Below are 22,009 nucleotides of genomic sequence, written 5' to 3' on the forward strand. Positions count from 1 at the left end.
TAGAGGGTACTTCCTGTTGATCTAGAATTATGAAATTTTTCAGGTAGCAACTAGCTATGTCATATAGCACAAGTAACATGACAAAAAAACCCGGCCAATTACTTGCGCTATAAGACTCACCTACCTACCAAATTTTGTGATTCCAGGTCAACAAGAAGTACCCTACAGGTTTTCTTGACAGACATGACGGACGGACAGACAGACAAACAACAAAGTAATCCTATAAGGGTTCAGTTTTTCCTTTTCGTGGCATGGAACCCTCATTTTGTTGTCTGTCAAGAAAACCTATAGGGTACTTCCCATTGACCTAAATCATGGGCATATAGGTAGGTCTTATAGCACAAATCTATACATATAATAAAATTGTAGAAAAGTGGTGTCTGTACAATGGAAATATATAAAAAAAAAGTAGCAGAGGTTGTTATTATATCGATGCCGAACCCGAAATTGTAATTAATTTTTTTTTTGTCTGTTTGTCTGTGTGTTTGTGCACGCTAATATCAGAAACGGCTTATTCGATTTAGATACGGTTTTCACTAATATATTGTAGTAAGCTTCACTTAACATTTAGTGTTTATTTCATGTCAATCGGTTCATAAATAAAAAAGTTATGTCAATTTAAAGAATCACGGCGAACATTTTTAACGTACAGAGTATATGCTGCCCCGAAAAGTCACTATTCCACGCGAACGAAGTTGCGGGCACAGCTAGTAAAGGAATAAATCCGAGAACCGGGGTTACATCATTAATTAAAATGTGTTTCAATTTTCAAAGTAAGATAACTATACTAAGTGGGGTATCATAATATCACAGGGCTTTACCTGTACATTCTAAAACAGATTTTTATTTATTTTTATCATACCTAGTAGTTACTAGTTTTTGATTAGTTGTGCAAATTGTCAGAAAAAATACCTGAGTACGGAACCCTCGGTGCGCGAGTCTGACTCGCACTTGGCCAGTTTTTTTTAAATACGTAACCACTTTACGGTTTTCAGATTTATTCCTTTACTTATAAGTACTATAAGACCTACCTACATGCCAAATTTCATGATTCTAGGCCAACGGGAAGTACCCTATAGGTTTTCTTGACAGACACGAGACGGACGGAAATACAGACAGACACACAACAGTGATCCTATGTACAAGGGTTCTGTTTTTTTTTGAGGTACGGAACCCTAAAAATGGTCGAGTAAGGCCTCAAAAAGGAACCCAGAGTCGTAAAACAAGTTGCAAAAAAAGTTGAGTAAGGTCTGTGTTAGGTTCAAAAAGGCTTGAACCTAGAACCGTTCAGCCACTTAAGAAAAGGCCTCAAAAAGGAACCCAGAGCCGTAAAGCTAGTTGGAAATAAAATGAAGTTATTGGCATATATCCTATATATTATTGGTCTGTGATTGGCAGGTTATTGGTGAAGGGTGATATAGTGCGTTTCATCGAATAGTACCTATGGCGTTATATTGGCTCCCCTGTCTGTTGGGTGGTCGTTGGCACCATATTGGCATGAGAAGATGCAGATTTTGTTTATTTTCATTTGATTTTCATTTCATCCATTCAGGAAAATCAAATGAAAATAAACAAAATCTGCGTCTTCATAAACAAATATCGTGCCAATGACTTGGACAGACAGGGGAGCCAACATAACGCCATAGGTGCTATTCGATGAAATGCACTATACGTCCACCGACCAGAAAAAAAAGATTGGTGGTATTGGTGTACTTAATTATTGTCTGTGATTGTAAAAAAAAGCTAATATTTATTTTCAAAATATTTTCTTTTCGAATACAGAATTATTCGAAATTGTTGTAGTGCAAAATGATCCACAGTTTGTTTATAATAAATCCCTCTGGGTAAGTGACCCTTAAAATTAGGATTATTCAATTTGAGCTATTGTCACAGAATTTAAAATACATATTAGAAGTGGACGTAAAAGAATGTACGAGCTTGTCGCCGCGCCACGTCGCGCGCCGTTTCTTAATTTTAAAAGTCAGTACCCTGTACCTACTACCTATTGTACCTACGGCTCTGACATGTCTGTCTCGTTTTAAACCCAGTAAGAAAAATAGTTTAGTAGGTAGATAGATGATGCTCACGCCTGTACGCTTAGGTCTTGGTTTAGGTTTAGGTTTTCAAAAAGTCCCATGGGATTTTTGATTTCCCGGAATAAAAGTAAGTGGTCTATATATTCAGGATATAAGCTATCTCCATTCCAAACTTCAGCCAAATCGGTTCAGTGTTTGGATGATTCTTTAAATGTTGCAAACCTAGTTAACTATAGGTAATGGAAACAGCTGTGTTAGTTAAAACCTGTGGTTGATTATTTTCAGTTAGGTACATCATTAGAATTCTATTATTGTAGTCTGAACCAAGCCTTATAAGAAGTATGCTACTCTTGAGAAAAGATAAATAAAATAATAACCACAAGCTTAATTCTCTATAATCTACCAAAACAGACAAATCTGTATGGTACGACGTGCAACATTGCTTCCCTTCCCACTACTAAAGAAGCAGGAAATGCAAGCAACACACACCACCAACATGCATTACCACTCAAATTTTCAAGAACACATTCTACATTGGAATCTCTAACACCCAGAGCATCTTCAGGAGATGTAAAATTACGTCCACAATACAGAATTACAGAATTGAAAAGTGATCAGGCTTGGGGTTTCTTGAATATATTGTTATCAATATAAATCAAAATTATTACTGTGATGTGTTTATAACTTTTATGATAAGTAGTGTTTTCACCTACACTTCAAGGAAATTTCTAAATTTAAGTTTAAATTCTACTTATCAAATATGGCAAAGCCGGCAGGATTCAAACCAGCGTCTCCCCTAGATGTCTCACCCAGAGCGCCTTCAACCAACAAGGCCATGGTTCACTAATCACTGCCCAATGCCAAAATTTAAGATTTAAGTACTTAATGTAATTTATATTCAAAAGGTACTCAAGAGACTGTTAATACCTGTTTTCAGTGATGTATTTCTCGAAAAACATTGGAGGAGTGTCATTCCAAGATCAGTATGTGATTATTATTTGGAAGCACAACGGGCATCTCCATATGTGAGTATCAATATTGGTTTGGACCATCATGGACTGTTTAGCTATTGACTTTTATTATTTTAATTGTTTTAGTACTATTTAGAGAGATGTGTAGGTTTAAGCAAAGTCAACCTAAGGCGCCATCTCCACGGACGAGAGAATTGCAACGAGTTCATCCTACTATCGTCGGATAATCTCCACTGTTCAAGGAAAACTCTGCTATCGTGTCGTCGTGACTCGCAACGAGACCGCAACGGATCGTCGCGAGACTTAACGGTATCGCCACGAGATGCGACGAGTTTGTGGCGTTAGACTCGTCCAGAGTCGCTCGTCGTACCGCCGCGATAGTATCGCCCTGTGGAGATTGGGCTATAGAGTTTGTATCGAATTTTGCCACACGGTGAGACTCTCGCCGTGATTCCCTCGTCCATGGAGATAGCGCCATACTAAAGTAATTTTTACAGCATTTTTTCATTTCAGAGAATTTCATTAAAAAGAGTTTGCTAGGTTGAAAAGTTTAATTTATTGGCCAAGTAATTGCTTCGTATATTATTTACAAAAGCTGTTTTTAGGGTTCCGTACCTCAAAGCGAAAAACTGAACCCTTATAGGATCACTTTGTTGTCTGTCTCTTTGTCTGTCCGTCTGTCATGTGTGTCAATAATCTGCCTTTCTTCGGTCAACGGCAAGTATCCTATAAGTTTTGATTCCCGATTCTTGACAGACACGACAGACAGACAGACAGACAGAACGAAATAACCCCCTTAAGGTTTAATTTTTTCTTTTGAGGTAAGGAACCCTAAGGAAGTATTGTTTGTTTGGCTATAGGATGTCCCACCAGTACTCGCAGCGCCTCATCACTATTTGATCTCCATACAGAGAGGAGGGGTGGCACTTGTTGCAGTCAGCAAGCAAGAGGTGGCCCCCTTGTTTGTGATTGAATTCTTGCACAGGGTTGTTGATACATTCCAGGTAAATAAACTAAATATAAAGAACTAGATGATGCCCCCGACTATGTCCACGTAGAATTAGGTTTTTAAAAATCCTGTGGGAACTATTTGTTACATCAGTACCAAAAGTCCAAATCGGTTAAACGGATAGGCCGTGAAAAGCTAACAGACAAAGGGCACTTTCGCATTGATTGGTTGGTGACACAAAATGGTTAACGCCCACTGAGATTTTTGTCTCTATTATTTGTGTGGAATTACGTAACAGAGATTGGCTACACTAACTTCTTTCAGTGGATAGGGATTTGAAACATTGCCTGTAAACTTCTGTTTTTGGGACAAATCTTTTTTTCATTATCCTTAATAATCATTATTGCAACTAAGTAACAAGAAATCTTTTTTCTAACAATTTCTAGAGACTTTTTCGAATTGATAATATTTAATATAAAAATTATTGTTTCAGGATTATTTCTCAGACTGTACTGAAACCATTATAAAGGAAAATTATGTAGTTGTTTATGAGGTATGTACCGAATTACATTAAGGGATACGTATCTTATGTAGTCCATTATTGCACGGTGTTATACGCAGTGCAATTAAGGACTTGCTTAAGTCACGAGTATTTTATATGACGATTATATTATAACGTGTGACTTAAGGGTACACTTCTTACACTTATTCGTGACCTCAGTAGTCAATTTTTACACCGTCAACAAGCATTACACTTAAGGTTACACTTCATACGCGCTTCCCCATATAAACAATATACACCTATCATTCTGCTATTTATTGTTCTACACCTAAAACTAAGCCAATTATGTACCTACCTATTATATTATTTGTCTCTTCATAATTTATGAAATTATGCTAGTTACAACACATGGTTTCTATCAACAAAATTAGATATAAAATGAATCTCATTTAAATATGTAGAGTGAATTATTACTTAAAACATTTTCTTAAAATATGAATCTTATAGTTATTTTCTTTAAATAATAAAATTTAAGTTTGTAAATAATAAAACATATTTTTTATTTCAGCTGTTAGATGAAATGTTGGACAACGGTTTTCCCTTAGCTACGGAAAGCAACATTCTCAAAGAATTAATCAAGCCTCCCAACATATTGAGGACAATTGCTAACACTGTGACTGGAAAATCAAAGTATGTATTCAAATTCTTGATTCAATCAACTTTTAAAAGTCAAAGTGCCACTGTATTCTCTTTGATTGTCGACTATTGAATTTGTAAAATAATTCATGTAATGGTGATACAAATCTTCGTATTTATTTAATTTTCTGCTATGTAACCTACACTATAAGATAGGAAATCAAACGACGAATTCAACTATACCACCCTCCCTGTGCTGGGGACAATACGCAGAGAAACTTTGAGCTTCTATAAAATAACAAAGGTTGGCTGCGTGCCTCTTAGGTTGAAATTTATGGAGTGCACTTTGACTTAGCTTAGACTTAAGCTTAAGTTTCAGTTAAAACGAGACAGATTTATGGTAGCAGTATAACGCTGTCCCGCTTTAACAGTGTCATATGTCTTAGCAAAGACAAAGTGCGCTCTCTAGATCTCAGTCTATAACAACAAATAATAAAAATTTCGAAATGGCTGCCTTGAAAATTGAAAAAATAAGATGTGTTATTTCTTGCACGATGGTACGGTACGAAACCCTTGTGCGAATCATCGGATTCGCACTTGACCGATTTTTTTTCTTGTTTCAGTGTTTCATCCACATTGCCCTCTGGTCAACTATCGAATGTCCCGTGGCGACGGTCAGGCGTTAAGTATGCCAATAATGAAGCATACTTCGACGTGATAGAGGAAGTTGACGCCATCATAGACAAGAGTGGGGCGACCGTTTCCGCTGAAATACAAGGATATGTAAGATTTAAAAAAAATACCATTATAAGTTAGCCCTTCACTGCGATATTACCTGGTGGTAAGTGATGATGCAGTCTAAGGTGAAAGTGTAACTTGGAAGGGGAAGGCAGAAGATATTCAAATGAAGATGATTAAAATTTCTTTTCTTTTCTTTTTTCTTTAATTCGAACGTTTTTGACCCATTGAATAATAATTATGAGCGCATTTTCAAGCAAATCGGTCCGAAACTGTCCTAAAACTGAGTCCAAAGTTCATGATTTCAAACAAACTGGCACACCGTAAAGTTTTTGTTTCATACAGTTTCTATTTAGTTTTTTGCTCCTGATGTAATAAAACTTTTCAGTACAGTTTTAGGCCGCTTAGAAATGAATTCAGATTTGTTTTCAGTGGGCGAAAACCCTCCATATAAAAGAAAAACATGTATATTGATCAGAAGTGTAACTACACCCGTTTGATTCGCCAGCTTCTCAATGATACGCGCGCAGGATGACATATTTTGGAAATGAGTGCGATAGGTTTTTATCGTATTAATATTATCAAGTAATATATAAAGTTTAACCTATGACACTAACTTCTTGTAGTGCCAAGAAGAAAAAGTGCAAAATACGGCGTTGATACCTGCGCCTGCGGCTTAATTGTGGTAGAATGACAGCTACAATGTCACTCTGATTGGGTTGATGCTCGCTCACTATTGGCTACAATGTATTGTTGCAATAAGAATACCATAAATTCAGCCAATTACAACGATTGAGATTGTTGCGAGCAGCAGGTATCGAGTCGATACCTGGTGTCAACGCCGTACTATCGAGATCAGGTTATGGGCTCCCTCCTTTTACATCAAAAATCTTGATGGCTCTAAATTCTTCACAAAACCCCGTATAAAGTGTCTTACAGATGCAACCATTGTTATCATATTGCTAAAAGATGGCGGCCCAAACAGCTCCGTTCGGATTTGAGAAGGCTTATTGGTACTTTGTTACAGATCGATTGCTGCATTAAATTGAGTGGGATGCCGGATTTGACGCTAACGTTTATTAACCCTCGGTTATTCGACGATGTTTCATTTCATCCCTGCGTTCGATTCAAACGTTGGGAGGTAAGTTTTTAAAATGCCATACAGCTGATTTGAAGAAAAACGCATTTCATATTATGATTTCTTTAACAAACGTCATCAAACGTCTTAACGTTACTCTGCCATTATTCTTTTGTTTGAAAATACATACCTATGCAGGTACTTTTACCTATAAACATTCAAATTAAAATATCTTTATTTTATATTAGTTGACCCGCCCAGGGGTGTGCTTACCTATTCCATTGATAACTAGATAAATATGATATATTACATATAAACCTTCCTCGTAGTATTCTAATCTAATGATATCTTTTTTTTGCAGTCCGAAAGAATACTATCCTTCATTCCCCCGGATGGCAGCTTCCGTTTGATGTCATATCATATTGGATCGCAGAGTGTAGTAGCCATTCCTATCTACGTTAGACACAACCTGACATTGAGATCGAATGGAGACCAGGGGAGACTAGATCTGACTGTAGGACCTAAGCAAACTATGGGAAGAACCTTAGAAAGTAATTATGTTGTTTTAATAAGTCTTACAAATTATTGGAACTTATGACGAGTGATCAATTTTTTAGCGCCAGGTGCCGCTCGTGATGCTAAACATGCGTCCCTCGCAGGCGCTTTCAAAGACCCTGCGTCCGTTTTATGGCCGACGCTTGGCGGCGATAGTCCTAGCGAGGCGAGCCACGAACGGCTCTTAAAATAAATAATTGTCATCTTTTGTTTCAATGTGTAATCAACCTGAAATAGATTATTAAAAGTTATATGGGCTTATCTCGATAGTGAGATATATTTGACTAGCTGAGCTGAGCAAGAGAACCCCTACTGTTATAGGATTAATGGAAAGTGGTCACAACCCTCAGTAATGAGGAATACGACTATAAAGAGAGATTCGCACTATTCTTCGTTAGTACCGTACCACATACGAGGTGAATAATACTACATTGTTTTACAGATGTAGCACTAGAGATCTGCATGCCAAAATGCGTGCTGAATTGCTCGCTCACGGCGAACCAGGGCAAGTACTCCTACGACCCGGTCAGTAAAGTGCTGCTATGGGACATCGGCCGCATCGAGCTGCCCAAGCTGCCTAACATTCGAGGAAGTGTAAGTCACTACGTCATTCATCATCATTATAACCCAGATTTCAATATGAGGTTATTCAAAGCATTGATGAACAAATTCCTGAAAACCCGGTATCGCATTGGCGGCTCCTCTGGTGCTGCAAATGATCATGGGCCTGTACTATCACTTAAGATCCAGACCCTGTAACCACTTAAGATTAGGTGACCCCGGCAACTCGTTTTCTTTGATATTTATATTTTAAAAAAACCATCGTCAGTCCACTACTGCCATTTGTATGGGATTACGTAACAGAGAGAGCCCTATATTAACTTCTTTCCGCGGATAGAGTATAGTATGGATATTTAAATTGCATTGCTCTTATAGGTATCGGTGGCATCGGGCGCGGACACTACCGGTGCGAATCCTAGCATCAACGTGCACTTCACGATCCCACAGCTGGCCGTGAGCGGGCTGAGAGTGAGCCGGCTAGACATGTACGGCGCTAAGTACAAGCCCTTCAAGGGCGTCAAGTACGTCACCAAGGCGGGGAAGTTCCATGTTAGAATGTGAATCGTGTGAAGCCCAACGTTGGCCCAATGCGTTTGACGAGTGCCGGCCAATGTGGGAACGCTGTTTGTGAAATTCGAAAAACACTTTAGTGATTTTAAGCTTATTTCGTGGTTTAACGACATTTTATATTGAAGATACTACGATACTTAATATTTTAACTGCCGATATTTCGACTCAGTTGCTGGCATGGGGACAGTAAAGAGCCGATTATTATTATTATCTTGTTTGTAAAGAAGCAATTTCTGAGCAAGTGAGAGAAAAGATTTTTATTTATGTTTAAATTCCAAGTCAGAAAGAAGCATGAAAGCTCTATTATCACATTATTTTTTATTGGTTTTGTAATGTAAAAAAATCATATCTTACTTACTCGTAATCTGTAAATAAGCTTAAATAGATAGTGATAATTCTATTGTTAATAAAAAATATTATCTGGCTTTATGCTTTTTATTTTCGTTTATTGTATCATTAAATAATTATAATTTAAAGTGCAACCATCGATACAGAATAACTGTAGCCTTTCAAATCTCAGTGGTTTACTTAAAACTTCAATATAATATCATGTTCTTTTAAATTAATTATCTGGGACAGTGGGGCATTAGAGGAAGATCTGTAAATACATTGGTTATTCCCTAAAAGTAAAATGTAAAAAGCACTTTATATTATATGGCCGGTTAAGACGTCCGCCATCGATTCTGGAGGTCGGGGGTTCGATCCCGGCAATTTAATTCAATATACTTATATTACTTGCTTTGACTGCGAACAAAACATCGTGAGGAAACCTACAAGCCTGAGAGCTATCAAAAGTATGATCCAGTCTATTGCCGACCACACTACTGAGCCCGGGTCCGAACATTCTATATTATCACGGCTCTTAATGACGGTTCAGATGTATGTCAAGTCTGCTAATTCGCACTTGGCCAGCGTGGTGGACTATGGCTAAATAAACCCTTCTCATTCTCAGAGCAGACCCGTTGCTCCATAGAGAGCCAGCGATGAGCCGTTGATCATGATAGATAGATAGATAGATAGGAGACTTATTGAACACAAAACAAGAAAAAACTCAGAAAAAATAAGTAACTAAATATATAAATTAAAAACAATTTGTATGCAAAACCGGCCTTATTGCTTAGAGCAATCTCCACCAGGCAACCTTTGGTTAAAGGAGAGACTAGGTTTGTTGGATAAACGATGATGATGAGAAAAAATTACAGTCTCCTCAGCTACTTTTTAAACTGACGTCATTTAAAAAGTGTCGTTTTCTTTTGGGTCATATTGTTAGTCAGTGATCTCAACAGAATAGCTTGTCCATAAATACCCGAATCTTGACCATACTATCAAAAATGTATGCGTCATATGTTCATACACGGTTGAACGGTAGATTAAAAAGACAAGTGAAAGCGTGAACGCGGACAATTTTTACCAAAAACTTCGAGATTTTAATACGCACTAAAGTAGATGACATGCGATAGTAAGTTACTAATCACCACTCCTACCTACCAACTGTAGGTACTTGTACTTTGTAGTAGGTACTTATAAGTATTTGCTCCCAGCACCATGCGACAGGAATCAAGACCTCCAAAACGAAAGGAGAATGTTAATTTAAAAAACCGGCCAAGTGCCTGTCTGACTCGCACACGCAGGGTTCCGTAGCATCGTACAAGAAATAACACTTAAATTTTTTGTGATGTAACCACAAATTCACGTTTTTGTTTTAAAAAATAAAAATTTGGATCGAAGATCAGCGGTTAAAAAGTTTTAAGAAGATTCTTTCAGAATGAGAGTGGATAACCATGAGGTAGGTAGAGATAGGTACATCGTGGTACCGTAATGGGATAAATATCATATTCTTTCACCATGACGCTATAAAATCTTTTTAGTTTTATTTATGTGTTACATACATGCGTAGCTGAGAAAATGCAGAATCATTGCGGGTCACCGCCTAGATGCAGTTGCGAATTAGAATAGAATTTCTAAAGATAACCACCACGCTAGTTGAACTACTGACCATTTATTAATTTAAAATTTGGATTTCAGAATAATAATAATGTTCTTCCTGTGAGAGGCATGCAACCTTTACTCGCCAAACTTTTACACAATCAAATTCGGAACGATTCGAAAATCCTGCACCTCTCGTAGACCTCTGAGAGCCTCATTCTCACCGAGACCCTAATCAACCACGTCGAGCAAGGTGCTCCAGAGTATCGTTACGTTCCGCACCACAACGAGGCGATATACCGCGTCTGGAAGAGCCATTGTTGTAAATACAGAGGAAGTCTCGGAGGTCCACGAGTGCTGCAGGATTTTCGAATCGTCCCTTTGATTTGTTTGTTCCAACTGGCAGCTGTGTAAAGCTGTGTATTAATATTTGTCTGCCAGCCAGCCAACGTCATCGGCGAGTAAGTACCTAGAGGTTGCATCCCTGTACATGCCGAACGAAACCGGCCAGTGATATGGCCTTAGAATACGATTCACCATCATAATCATCGTCAACCCATCGCCAGCTTACTACCAAGTTAGGCCATGATCTACCTCGCTGACCAAGTGCTGTTTGGTAAACTTCACACACTTTTGAGGAGATTACCTATGGAGAACTCCTAGGTAATAGGTAAGCAGGTTTCCTCGTGATGTTTTCCTTCATCGGTAAAGCATATGATATTTAATTGCTTGAAAGGCATATAGGCCGGGAGCTCAGATAAGTAGGTAAGAGCTGCGTGCCCGGAATCGAACCCCGGCTCCCCCGAATAGGAGGCCGACGTCTTAACCACTAAGCTGTTACTGCTTACATCAGCATAGTCCTACTTAAATGAAAACCTACCTATTGCGAAATATTTATGTTGAATTTTTCTCTATATCCCTTCAGAATATTTTCAATTACATACCTATTTACATATTTTATATAAGTAAAACGGTATAATGCCACATGCACCTGATCTCCCACCGCAAATCAAGGCCTGTGTTTTTCCAACGTTATTCGTCTTTTCGTGACATCATTTATTTCGGGGTTCGACACGAATTGGAGTGATTTAAGAATTTCCCGCTAGAGATGTCGGTGTTTCGGCAAATTTAGCACGTTGCTGCGGTCCGATGGCGCACTTTACAGTTCGCCACCGTTACGCGGCGATTAAGCTGCGCACGCGCACCATGGAATGGAAGGTACCGTCCCCGTGATTGCAGCGCCGTGGCGGTGCACATATCACTTGTTAGAACTCAGAACACCATCATCTGGGCTCTGGCAAGCATTTAATTTCTAAGTTCGTCTTTATGTCAACTTTACAAAGATTTTGCAATACCAGGCGTGTTTGAATTTATCAATTAATAATTATGTATTACCCAAATAGTTAATAGGTGACGAGAGAATATTATAGTCAACATATTTATTTTAATTTCCAATAAATATCAATCCATAGGTTAAACTGGAGTAGACTGCAGCCTGCTTTATTACCAAAAACTTTTTAAATAGGTATTTTAAATAGGTATTTCTACACATTGCAAATGAAATCAACAAATGAATCAAGAAGTTTAAAGCTCTTATTATTTTACCATCTATTTGAATGTCGACATGACGACAAAGTGTTAATTGCAATCGGCTAAGATGTTAATGATTATTATCGACAAAAGTACCTACTAAGCTAAGCTAAATCTAATATTTAAATTTCTCTTGCGTGTTGTATTTTTTAGTTTATTTCACTTTACATGTTCGGGTCTTCAATTATTATAAGTAATAGCCGAATCTATTGTGCCGGCTGACAGAAATCGGTTAAGTGTATTTCAGACGCAAGTTCGGCCCAAAATAAAATTAATAATCGTCGATCTCTCTCAAGTAAAAGTGCTACGTATTATCGGCGTTCGGACTAACGACCCAGATTTACCTGTTGAGCACGCAGTTAAACAAAAAGTAAAAACATCGCTAAATAAAAGGTGTGAAAAGAACTGAAATAGATACTCATTGACGTACCTATATAATATACTAAGTAGATAGGTTGGTAAGACGTGGTAAGACACAATGCAGTCTGTTGAACAAATAGGGTAAAAGAAGGCCTGACTTTATTTTCTTTACTAATCTACGTAGAGGGCAATTTATTGTGCTGTTGGGTTTGTGGTGAAAGGGTGAGTAGGTTAGGTAGGATATATGAGTATGTGCAGACTGCAGGCCTTATAAACTACTTTTAGAGGTATATTCGAATTACCTAGTTTTGAATAATTTCATAATCAATATCAATGAACTGGTTAATTACTAGTCATCATCATCATCAACTCATCGCCGGGGGTGAGAAGGGTTTGGCCCTAGTCCACCACGCTGGCCAAGAGGCAAGGCTCTACATGACCAGCCATAGCAATTCTATTAATGGTGACACGTTATCCTCAACGTTCATGATAGTAGTGTAATGGATTAAACTCTAACATTAACATGGTAACCCCAATCGTGAACATTAATTCCATTCGGAAAATTGCTTACATATACGATACGCTGATATTGCTAGTTCCTATATTTGCTTCAGTATCCACTTCGAGATAGATTTTACACAGATTACAGTGATAGGCAGGTATCTCGATGGTGTGGACTAGTTTCTACAGCCTTGATTTAAAAGCTCAGGCACACCAAGCACGAGACGATGGAGCGACGCGCGACGCGATGTCAACTGTACGCAAGCGCGGATCCACCGTTGTGGGCACGATGGGCATGCCCATAACCCTACGTGTGACGTCATACTTTCACGGTCGGCTTTAAAAACAGTTTATAAACGGTAAAAACGGTTAACGGTCGGTTGTAAAAAATTCATCAAAATCGGTTTAGTAGTTAAGAGTCTAAATGTGACATTGTGATGTGCAAACAAAGACACATTTACTTTTGTAATTTTTGTGAGTGAAAAAACGAACATTTTACATGTTTATTAATTTACTAGTGTTCGTTCCACGGCTTTGCCTATGTGGAAAACACATGTGTGGATACACTGTACAAAATTTTGGTTCGGGCGTCATATATTTTGTAAACATCTCATTTGTAAGAATGCATTATGTCGATCATGAGCGAGTTGACTCCGACTCGCACTTGACTGCGCTCACAATCTTTTTGAGGTCTAGAATCTTGATCCGAGGATCTAAGTCGATCAATATCTTCTTTGATTGGTTGGTGGTTGTCAAGCGCAAAGGGAGAGTCAAAGCAAGGCTGAGATCAATGGTACTTTCAATCAACATAGGTACTTTGACTTTACTTACAGTTAAAACAAGACGGAATTCTGGCTATAGGTTAACTGAAACTTATGTCTGAGCCACGTTAAAGTAGGTACACTCTCTATAGATCTCAGCCTTTACTTGATCAAGCCCCTGGAAATATCTTTTCTGTACTACTTGTACTAGTTACTAACGACTATACCGAACAAAAATTATGTTTTACAAAACTGTCAAACCAATGAAGGCTTCATACAGTTCTTGCATCTGATTCTATTAGGCATAAATTGTAGGAGTTGCGAAGGACACCATGAGATTTTAATACTTTTATACTTACGACGACGTAGCCACTCCACCCCGCAAGACCGATGACCCGAAGAAGGTAATGAAGGTTAGGTAAAGAAGGATAGATTGGATTGAATGTATTCAATCCAATCCTTTTACCTACCTTTATAGTTTTAGATTCATTGAGTTCATAAAATAAAAACAGTTTCGTTCAGTGATTCATAGCTAGAACGGTAAAAATGTTACAATACCACAATTAACGATTAAAAAGAGTCTACCAAAAAGGAAAATAAGAAATCAGTCGTCGGTTTTAATCGGGTTATTACTTATCAAGTATACCGATTGGATTTATTATCGTTTATTACCTATTTTAGGTAGGTACTTACTAAGGCTGAGATCTATAGAGCGCACTTTGACTTAGCTCTGACTTAAGACACTGTTAAAACGAGACACCGTTATATCGCTGATATAAATCTGTCACTTTTTAACTGAAACTTTAGTCTGAGCAAAGTCAAAGTACGGTCTATAGATCTCAACAGAAGAATCTCTGAGCTAAGCCGTGAAAGGATGGACGTCGGACATGGCGAAACTATAGGGTTCCTTGTTGAATACGAAACCCTAAAAAAAGTAATGTCTAAAGGAGACAACACCCCTGTAGAATTAATGAGACTAAAACTGTATCTACATACGAGTATCTACATGGTAACGATTACAAATTAAATAAAAGATGCTAGCACGTAAGTAGGTAGCTACCTAATTAATGTACCAACTACTTATTTGTTTGCTCACATAATATTATATTTATTAATAAAAACTTGAATAATTTATACATGTGATTAGTACTTAAGTGATAATACACAATGCACTCATAAAACAGACAAAAAAACTGCCGTTAATGTATCTTGCTGTCTAAATTATATATGTACACAATAATCTATTGTGTAGCGTAACATTAGTGAGTGAATTTCACACAACTGTTATACTAGTATATTAGTATCTAATTAGATTTAATAAATAAAAACTTGCTTTTTTACACGCCTCGACCACGGTAATATTATCTACCTCGACTGCCCAAAAGAAAGATATACAGTAAGTAGTAAGAAGAGAAATACAGTACCTAATGATTTAAGAGTTCAAGTATGTATATGTATGTGAGTTTCTTTATTCCACCAATACTTCTAATTACAATTACAATGATCCTAAAACTAAACACCTTAAAAATATAATATAATAACTAAAATATATTATCAAAAGGAGTCCCTTTAGGCAAGGTTCCGAAGATACTGGCAGCGTTCCCCCTTTGAATAGCTAATTGCTACTTGTAATGTCCTGAACATTTTCGAATGTATGGGGTATCGTTAGAATCCCGAGTGATACGTGCTATATTTTTTTGAAAAAAATTGAATAAAGCAGTGGTATGAGCACCATTTTCAAATATGTTTTTTTTTGTAATTTTAGTTCATTAACCTAGTACAGTCGCGTTTTTTAAGTATGACTTGTTTATGAATCAAGCGTTTTAGCTTTTCATGCAAACGTTTTTTTTAAACGTCTTTATTTTCGTATCTTTTTCATTTTTGTCACTTTTTTCGTAGTTCACACGCAAGCGATAAAAAACATAATCTCAAACGTGCATATTTTTACACGTCTTAAAATTGTATGGAATTTACCCCTTATGTGAAGTGGAACACTTATGTTGTAAGGTACCTACGTACCTCCATCGAAATGTCCCACTTGTGTTGCAGTAAATGTCAACGAGCTTGGATTTGTTACATTAAAAAGGCACCTAATGTCACAGTCAACTTTTTAACGTGGTCCAATCGTATCTTGAATTTCAGTCAATCAGTTCTAAAACTAAGCCAGATATCGATTTATCACTCTATATTTTATCAATGCCCTAAAACAGTAAATATATGAAATTATATTTATTTTGAAAGTTACGACCCTCGAAACATCTCTATTTGAAGCCGAATGAGGCAACTAAAAATTGTAAAACTATTAGCTTAAAGGAAAACTTACTTAATTATAATTTCAAATGTCTTTAGTTTGTTAGAAAATAATTAATTAATTTTCAAAAAATTGCGCTCTTAAGTAGGTATGTTCCTCCCAATGTTGATTGGTAATGTTTACTAGTCCACATGTTTCGAAAGTTTTAAGTCTAGGTACATGATTAATCGAGGGTTTTAATCAAAATCATCAAATATTATGTAGAATTCATTACTTAAACATTCTAATAAGAGAAAAGGTCGCATAGCGGTTACGGCTAATGAAGATTACGGTATACAGTAAAAATAATATCATCTTACACCGATAATGCAGTAAGCGGAATTATCTCGCACTAATTTCGGAAGATTAAAAACCAGAGAAAACAATTTAACCGCTTCTGTAGAACTGCAGCGTGCCGTCGCCTCTCGTCTTATTTCCTTTTAGCGCAGACGTACCGGCTCATTATGCTCACTGCAATGACTTACATTGTTATTTCTGTTCCTGAGTCAGAGCCAGTGAGTTATAGACCCATAGACATTGGTCTATAGAGAGATTCTAGAGAGAGAAAATTAATGGTGATTATTCTACAGATAGAGTAGAAGCAGCGACTATAGCGTCAGCTATTGAATGATATTATTTAGTACAGGTCTTCTTGTCAATCAATCAGGTTAAGGTCGTTTTGCGGGACATCATCACCTCTAGACGCTATTATATAACACCTCTCTGGTCAAAGCCTTCGGCACTCTGTGTAATTATTTTGGATGCGAGTAATTGAATCTCGCTCAAATAAAAACATGCCGAATGTTGCCGTGCGCAATGTAATTTAACATTTATCTAACAATAAGACGAAATGAGAATTACGCGAACACATTAACTTTCACTAGAGTTTAAGAGTATCGCTTCGAACTTGGCCTTAAATCCTCTTTGAGAGACCGCAGGAAGTGAGATTATAAAGAGGCAGTGGGTCTCACGTTTTATCTACACGGTTTTATTGCATGTAATGTCATTACGCGGTGATAGAGCTCATACACTCTATAATTTTGTAGGTAGGTAGCTACGTATAGGTACTGACTACTGTCCTACTGTATATTGTGTGGTCATTTTTGCACTCAGTTGTAATTTTATTGTGCTTCTATTTTTGAACAGCTGCCCTATTTTTATCTTGTAAATTATGCGGTCCCTCAAAATCTACGTCTGTAGGTGTACACTCAGCATGTTTAAAACGCAAAATGTTCATAACACACACACTTAGCTCTAGTTTTAATTTGTTGGTTCACACGTTTTGGGTTGATGTTATATTTCGTGATGAAAACTTTAACGCAAGATTATTATTGTCGACAGGTGAAAAAGATCTAAGGAATGAAGTTATAAAGAAAAGATTATGGTTAAAATAAAGATTTACTAGTTGATACTCGCGACTTCGCCCTTAAGTATCAAAAAATCCCGTGGGGACTCATTATCAGATTGTCCGGGATGTAAAGTAGCCTGTTTATCTACGTGAAATTCATTCATAGTTATTGCTGCGGGACTGGGATAAAATGTTTCAGGATATAGGATTTCTATCTTCATTCTAAATTTCAGCCAAATTCGGATTGGTATAGTGTAAAGGAGTAACAAAAACATTCGAATCCAAACTTTCACATTTAATAATAATAATTAGTAGATCATTTTTAGGGTCTCGTACCCAAAGGGTGCCAACGGGACCCTAGACCCCGCTGCCTGTCCGTCCATCCGACCGTCCGCCTGCCTGTAAGCGGGCTATATTGGTAGAGAGTTATTGCCGCTTTAACAACAAGTAATAAAAAATTTAAAATAACCGCCATAAAAATTAACAATAATTAAAAAGTGTTAATTCTTGTATCTGGTACGGACTCCCACTTGATCGATTTTTTTAGTAACACGATCTTCAATACCTATAAACAAGTTACCAGCATTTAAAAATATTTTCTCGCGTAACAGAATTTACCACACAGAGTAATTTAAACCTGATTTATGTGGAAAAAGTAGTCACAGCTTATTGTGGAGAAAATAAAAAGAATTCAGCTTCACTGGAAACCTGTAGAATACCTATTGAACGTAATCTTGTAAAGAAGACGCAGTTGAGATTAAGTTAATTTTTTCAAACCTTTATGCTAAGGTCCAGGCTAAGCAGATACACTAGAGGTAGGCTCTATTGAGATATTTTACAACGATATTTTTGACCTAAAAATATTGTATTTCTTTCGAAATCCTAGGTAGAATTAGGTCTCATAGAGTGTAGCTTTTGGTTTTGTGCGCGTGAATATAGAGTAAAACATATCTCGGGTTCTATTCGAGCAATTTTGATCATAGCTGGAGCTTAGAATTACAAAATTCAGGTTCATCATTTTTGCGAAATGCGCGCACAAACAAATAAACAAATTTTTTATAATCCATTACAATGATGTAATGTGTAAGACGGTAGAAGGCAAATTTGGAGGGTGTGGCAGTTTTTATTCAGCACACCCCTATCTACCCCTTATCGATTTCTACACTAAACCGTACCAGAACGCTAAATCGCATGGCGGCACAGCAGCGGTAAGACGGTAACTAGCTACAGCCGTAGTCTCCCATCAGAGCAGACCAGAGACAATTTAGAAATTATGAATTCCCAAATTGACTCTGCCAGGGATCGAACCTGGGACCTCCCATTTACAAAACCACAATTTTACCACAGTGAAGGGTATAAAATCTTGGTGAATTCTTCAGGAAATTTTGACCATTTTGACCTTGTGTCAGCCTGCACGTCACATGCCGTGCATGCTAAACGTTAAGATGGGCAGAGTAGACAACACGAGAAAGTGGAACACAGAAATACACTTTTGGCATTTTTTATATAGCATTGAATATTTTTTATATTATTGCTTTTGGACATGTTAGAATTTTCACTAATAACCTATAATACTATGATATAGTTCTATAGAGCCTCAATCGGTAAAGGAGTGGACTGAAAACCGAAAGGTCGACGATTCAAACCCCGCCCGTTGCACTATTGTCGTACCTACTCCTAGCACAAGTCTGACGCTTAGTTGGAGAGGAAAGGGGAATATTAGTCATTTAACATGGCTAATATTCTTTAAAAAAAAAAAAAAAAGTACCTGTAGTACCTACCTAAGTACCTAAGTATAGTAACTATTCTAATTTTGCTATCATTGCCGAAAATAACATCTATCTCGTTAAAATAACTATCTTGGAATTATTCGTATTTAATTAAACACGATAAAATTAGAAAGAATCAACTTTGCAAAAAAAGCTTTTTCTTTTAATACAGCTTTTTATTTATGAATGTAAATATAACTTGTCTATTTGTTATTTTTAATGATGATGTGGCCTGGTCAAACAGCATGAGTGAGTAAGCTTCATGTCTCTATTAAAGGAGAAAAAGCATACATAAATATTTATAATGTACATCCACTATCCAGTTGTGACTTGTGTGACTGTAATACATATTATCTAAAACTATGATCTGCTAGTATAAACAGGGCCTCCAATTTGTTATCAAGTTGCATCCATTAACGTTATACATGCTGCGAACTCCGTTCATCTCTCGAAGCTATTAAAATTGCTTCATTGTTAATTACTTAATTAACATGATCGTGAGTTTAATACCTACCTACCTGCGTTACAGTATGATTGATAGTAATCATAATAAAGATATATGAACTGTTTTATACCACCTTAACCTTTGATTTTCTTCTCATTCTATTGGTATTCTTCTATTTCGTTGTGCTCTTGCTAGAGCGATCTTGATCGTCACTTACTTAGATGTTGGATAGAAGAACGTAGGCGTTAATTTACTTACTAGGCTATTATCATTTAGACTCGGTTTTGTATAATAAAGATTTGCAGCATATACACTTAGCACCCGTACCTTCCGGTAGGTAGGTACTACACATGCAGGAAAAGCCAAACATTAAAAAAATCCAGATAGGCAAAGCTTATAGATTCGTATTTTTAACCCCCGACCCAAAAAGAGGGGTGTTATAAGTTTGACGTGTGTATCTGTGTATCTGTGTATCTGTGTATCTGTGTGTCTGTGTATCTGTGTATCTGTGTATCTGTGTATCTGTGTATCTGTGTATCTGTGTATCTGTGTATCTGTCTGTGGCATCGTAGCGCCTAAACGAATGAACCGATTTTAATTTAGTTTTTTTTGTTTGTTTGGCTTGATCGAGAGTGTTCTTAGCTATAATCCAAAAAAATTGGTTCAGCCGTTTAAGAGTTATCAGCTCTTTTCTAGTTTTCTTGTAGAAAAGAAGGTTAGATAACCGTTAGGTTCTTAATATTATGTCAATTGACAAATGTCAAGTTGTCAAGATGGACGTTGCCTTAATACATAATTATTTATTTGAAAATGATGTTTTGGAAAACTCAAATACTTTGGATCGTCGGGGGTGTTATAAATTTTTAATTTACAAGATGAAGACAAATTCGTAGACTTGTGTGACACGCATACGCGTAGCAGCACAGATTATATAGATAGTGCGGTGTTTTCGCACCTTTTTCCAAAACGACACCTCCAAGTATGCTTTCAAAACAAGGCAGCGTTTTTACCAGTCTATAGTCTATCCAAGTCGACAAGTGCGCATTGCTTGCTTTTACTATCGTAAAAGCAAGCAATGCGCACCATCAAACAGAAGTAAGTACTAAGACACACTCTACAAACGTTTCCCTTCTGCACTATCCTTCCAATAAATATAATTTGTAGCCTGCCTGAATGCTTCGATGTCGGAGTGAAATGACCCAAGTCATAAAGTGTGCTTTGGAGGATCTGTGTGGAGTTAGGTACGTACTTACAGTTCCGTGTTTAAAACATAAGGGCACGTGGGGCACAAACTTACAACCTCGGCCTGATGGGGACCCTGAAATGCCGAAACCCATTGCTAGTGGCGGATTAAGGGTGGGAAGGGTGAACCCGATTTGCCCCAAACCTCGGCTTTAGGGGTGGACGAACACTTTATTTAGGCCATTTAGTTGATAAAATCCCAAATTATATTCTGTAAATAAGAGCCAATTCAACGCTTCTGTATGAACACCATAGGATCATTTCTGTAGAGTTAAAGAAAAAGAAGTAGGATTCTTAGTAGTTTTATTCCTTTTATTTGTTCGGAGCTTAGATGCGGCTAATTACCACCCTACCGGCAAAGCCATGCCGCCAAATGACTTAGCGTTTTGGTAAAATGCCGTGTAGGAAAGCAATTAGGGGATGGGTTTGTACAACTTGTTCAAGTGAGCGGATCTATGATTTCACCTGGTGGTAAGTGATGATGCAGTCTGAAAGATGAAAGCGGACTAATTTGGAAGGTGTATGGCAGTTTTTAATAAACCCATAGGTAGGTAGGTACTCTTTGTTAAAACAAAATTTTTGAAAAATAAACAGCAAGTCAAATGAAAGAAATGGAAAAGCTATGTTATAAAAAATATGAATTTGTAACAAAGATTATAAAGCCTGGACGGCTGTTTGTGGAAAATGTCACGGTGCACCGCCGCGCCGGTGCGTCGCTGTCGATAGCAAATCTCGATGCTATTTAGAGTTCCGTTGTCCTGTGCCTTATTCAGGCTTTACCAGCGTTAGAGTCAGCAAATTGCAGTGTTCAGCTTCGGGCGCTTTATTGAAAATTCGATCTATCTATAACAATGAAATGGTGATGGAAAAGTGAGCTTTTGGCTGAGGTTTTAAAAGCTAAAGTTGCTCGGTTCGTATGACGATTGGAGTCCGTTATCCGGCGTCAGGTTACGGTCACGTCTATATAAGACAGTGGCGTCTTCTTCACCGTTTCATTCTGTTTGAGACGCTTCGGTGGCGTGCTCCGTGTACACGCCCGTCTCTTTGGTGCCGGTCTCGCGGGCTCATTATTTCCCCTTGACGATTAGGTTTAGACTTAGTGCTCGTCGCATAAAGGACAGTTCTATTACGTGTAAACTTGAACTTGCTCGTGTTACTGGTGACCGTGAAGCTGTGTCAGG

At 37.4% G+C, this 22,009-nt stretch overlaps 2 protein-coding genes across 2 annotated transcripts in view; both read left to right on the plus strand.

Annotated features, from left to right (window-relative positions):
• The first annotated feature begins 1,543 nt into the window (after positions 1-1,543).
• Positions 1,544-9,025, plus strand: LOC123864583 (AP-3 complex subunit mu-1). Its single transcript, XM_045905145.1, has 10 exons — positions 1,544-1,844; positions 2,974-3,061; positions 3,868-4,011; positions 4,450-4,509; positions 5,027-5,148; positions 5,718-5,877; positions 6,860-6,973; positions 7,272-7,461; positions 7,908-8,059; positions 8,402-9,025. The coding sequence occupies exons 1-10, from the start codon at positions 1,810-1,812 to the stop codon at positions 8,585-8,587; spliced, it is 1,251 nt and encodes a 416-aa protein (XP_045761101.1). The 5' UTR covers positions 1,544-1,809; the 3' UTR covers positions 8,588-9,025.
• A 12,814-nt stretch (positions 9,026-21,839) lies between these two features.
• Positions 21,840-22,009, plus strand: part of LOC123864579 — an 82,586-nt gene continuing 82,416 nt past the window's right edge. Inside the window, exon 1 of the mRNA XM_045905141.1 lies at positions 21,840-22,008. The gene's annotated coding sequence lies outside the window, so the exon portion shown is untranslated. The remainder of the gene's footprint in view (position 22,009) is intronic.

Source organism: Maniola jurtina, chromosome 4 (genome assembly GCF_905333055.1).
Source record: "Maniola jurtina chromosome 4, ilManJurt1.1, whole genome shotgun sequence".
Taxonomy (NCBI): Eukaryota; Metazoa; Arthropoda; class Insecta; order Lepidoptera; family Nymphalidae; genus Maniola; species Maniola jurtina.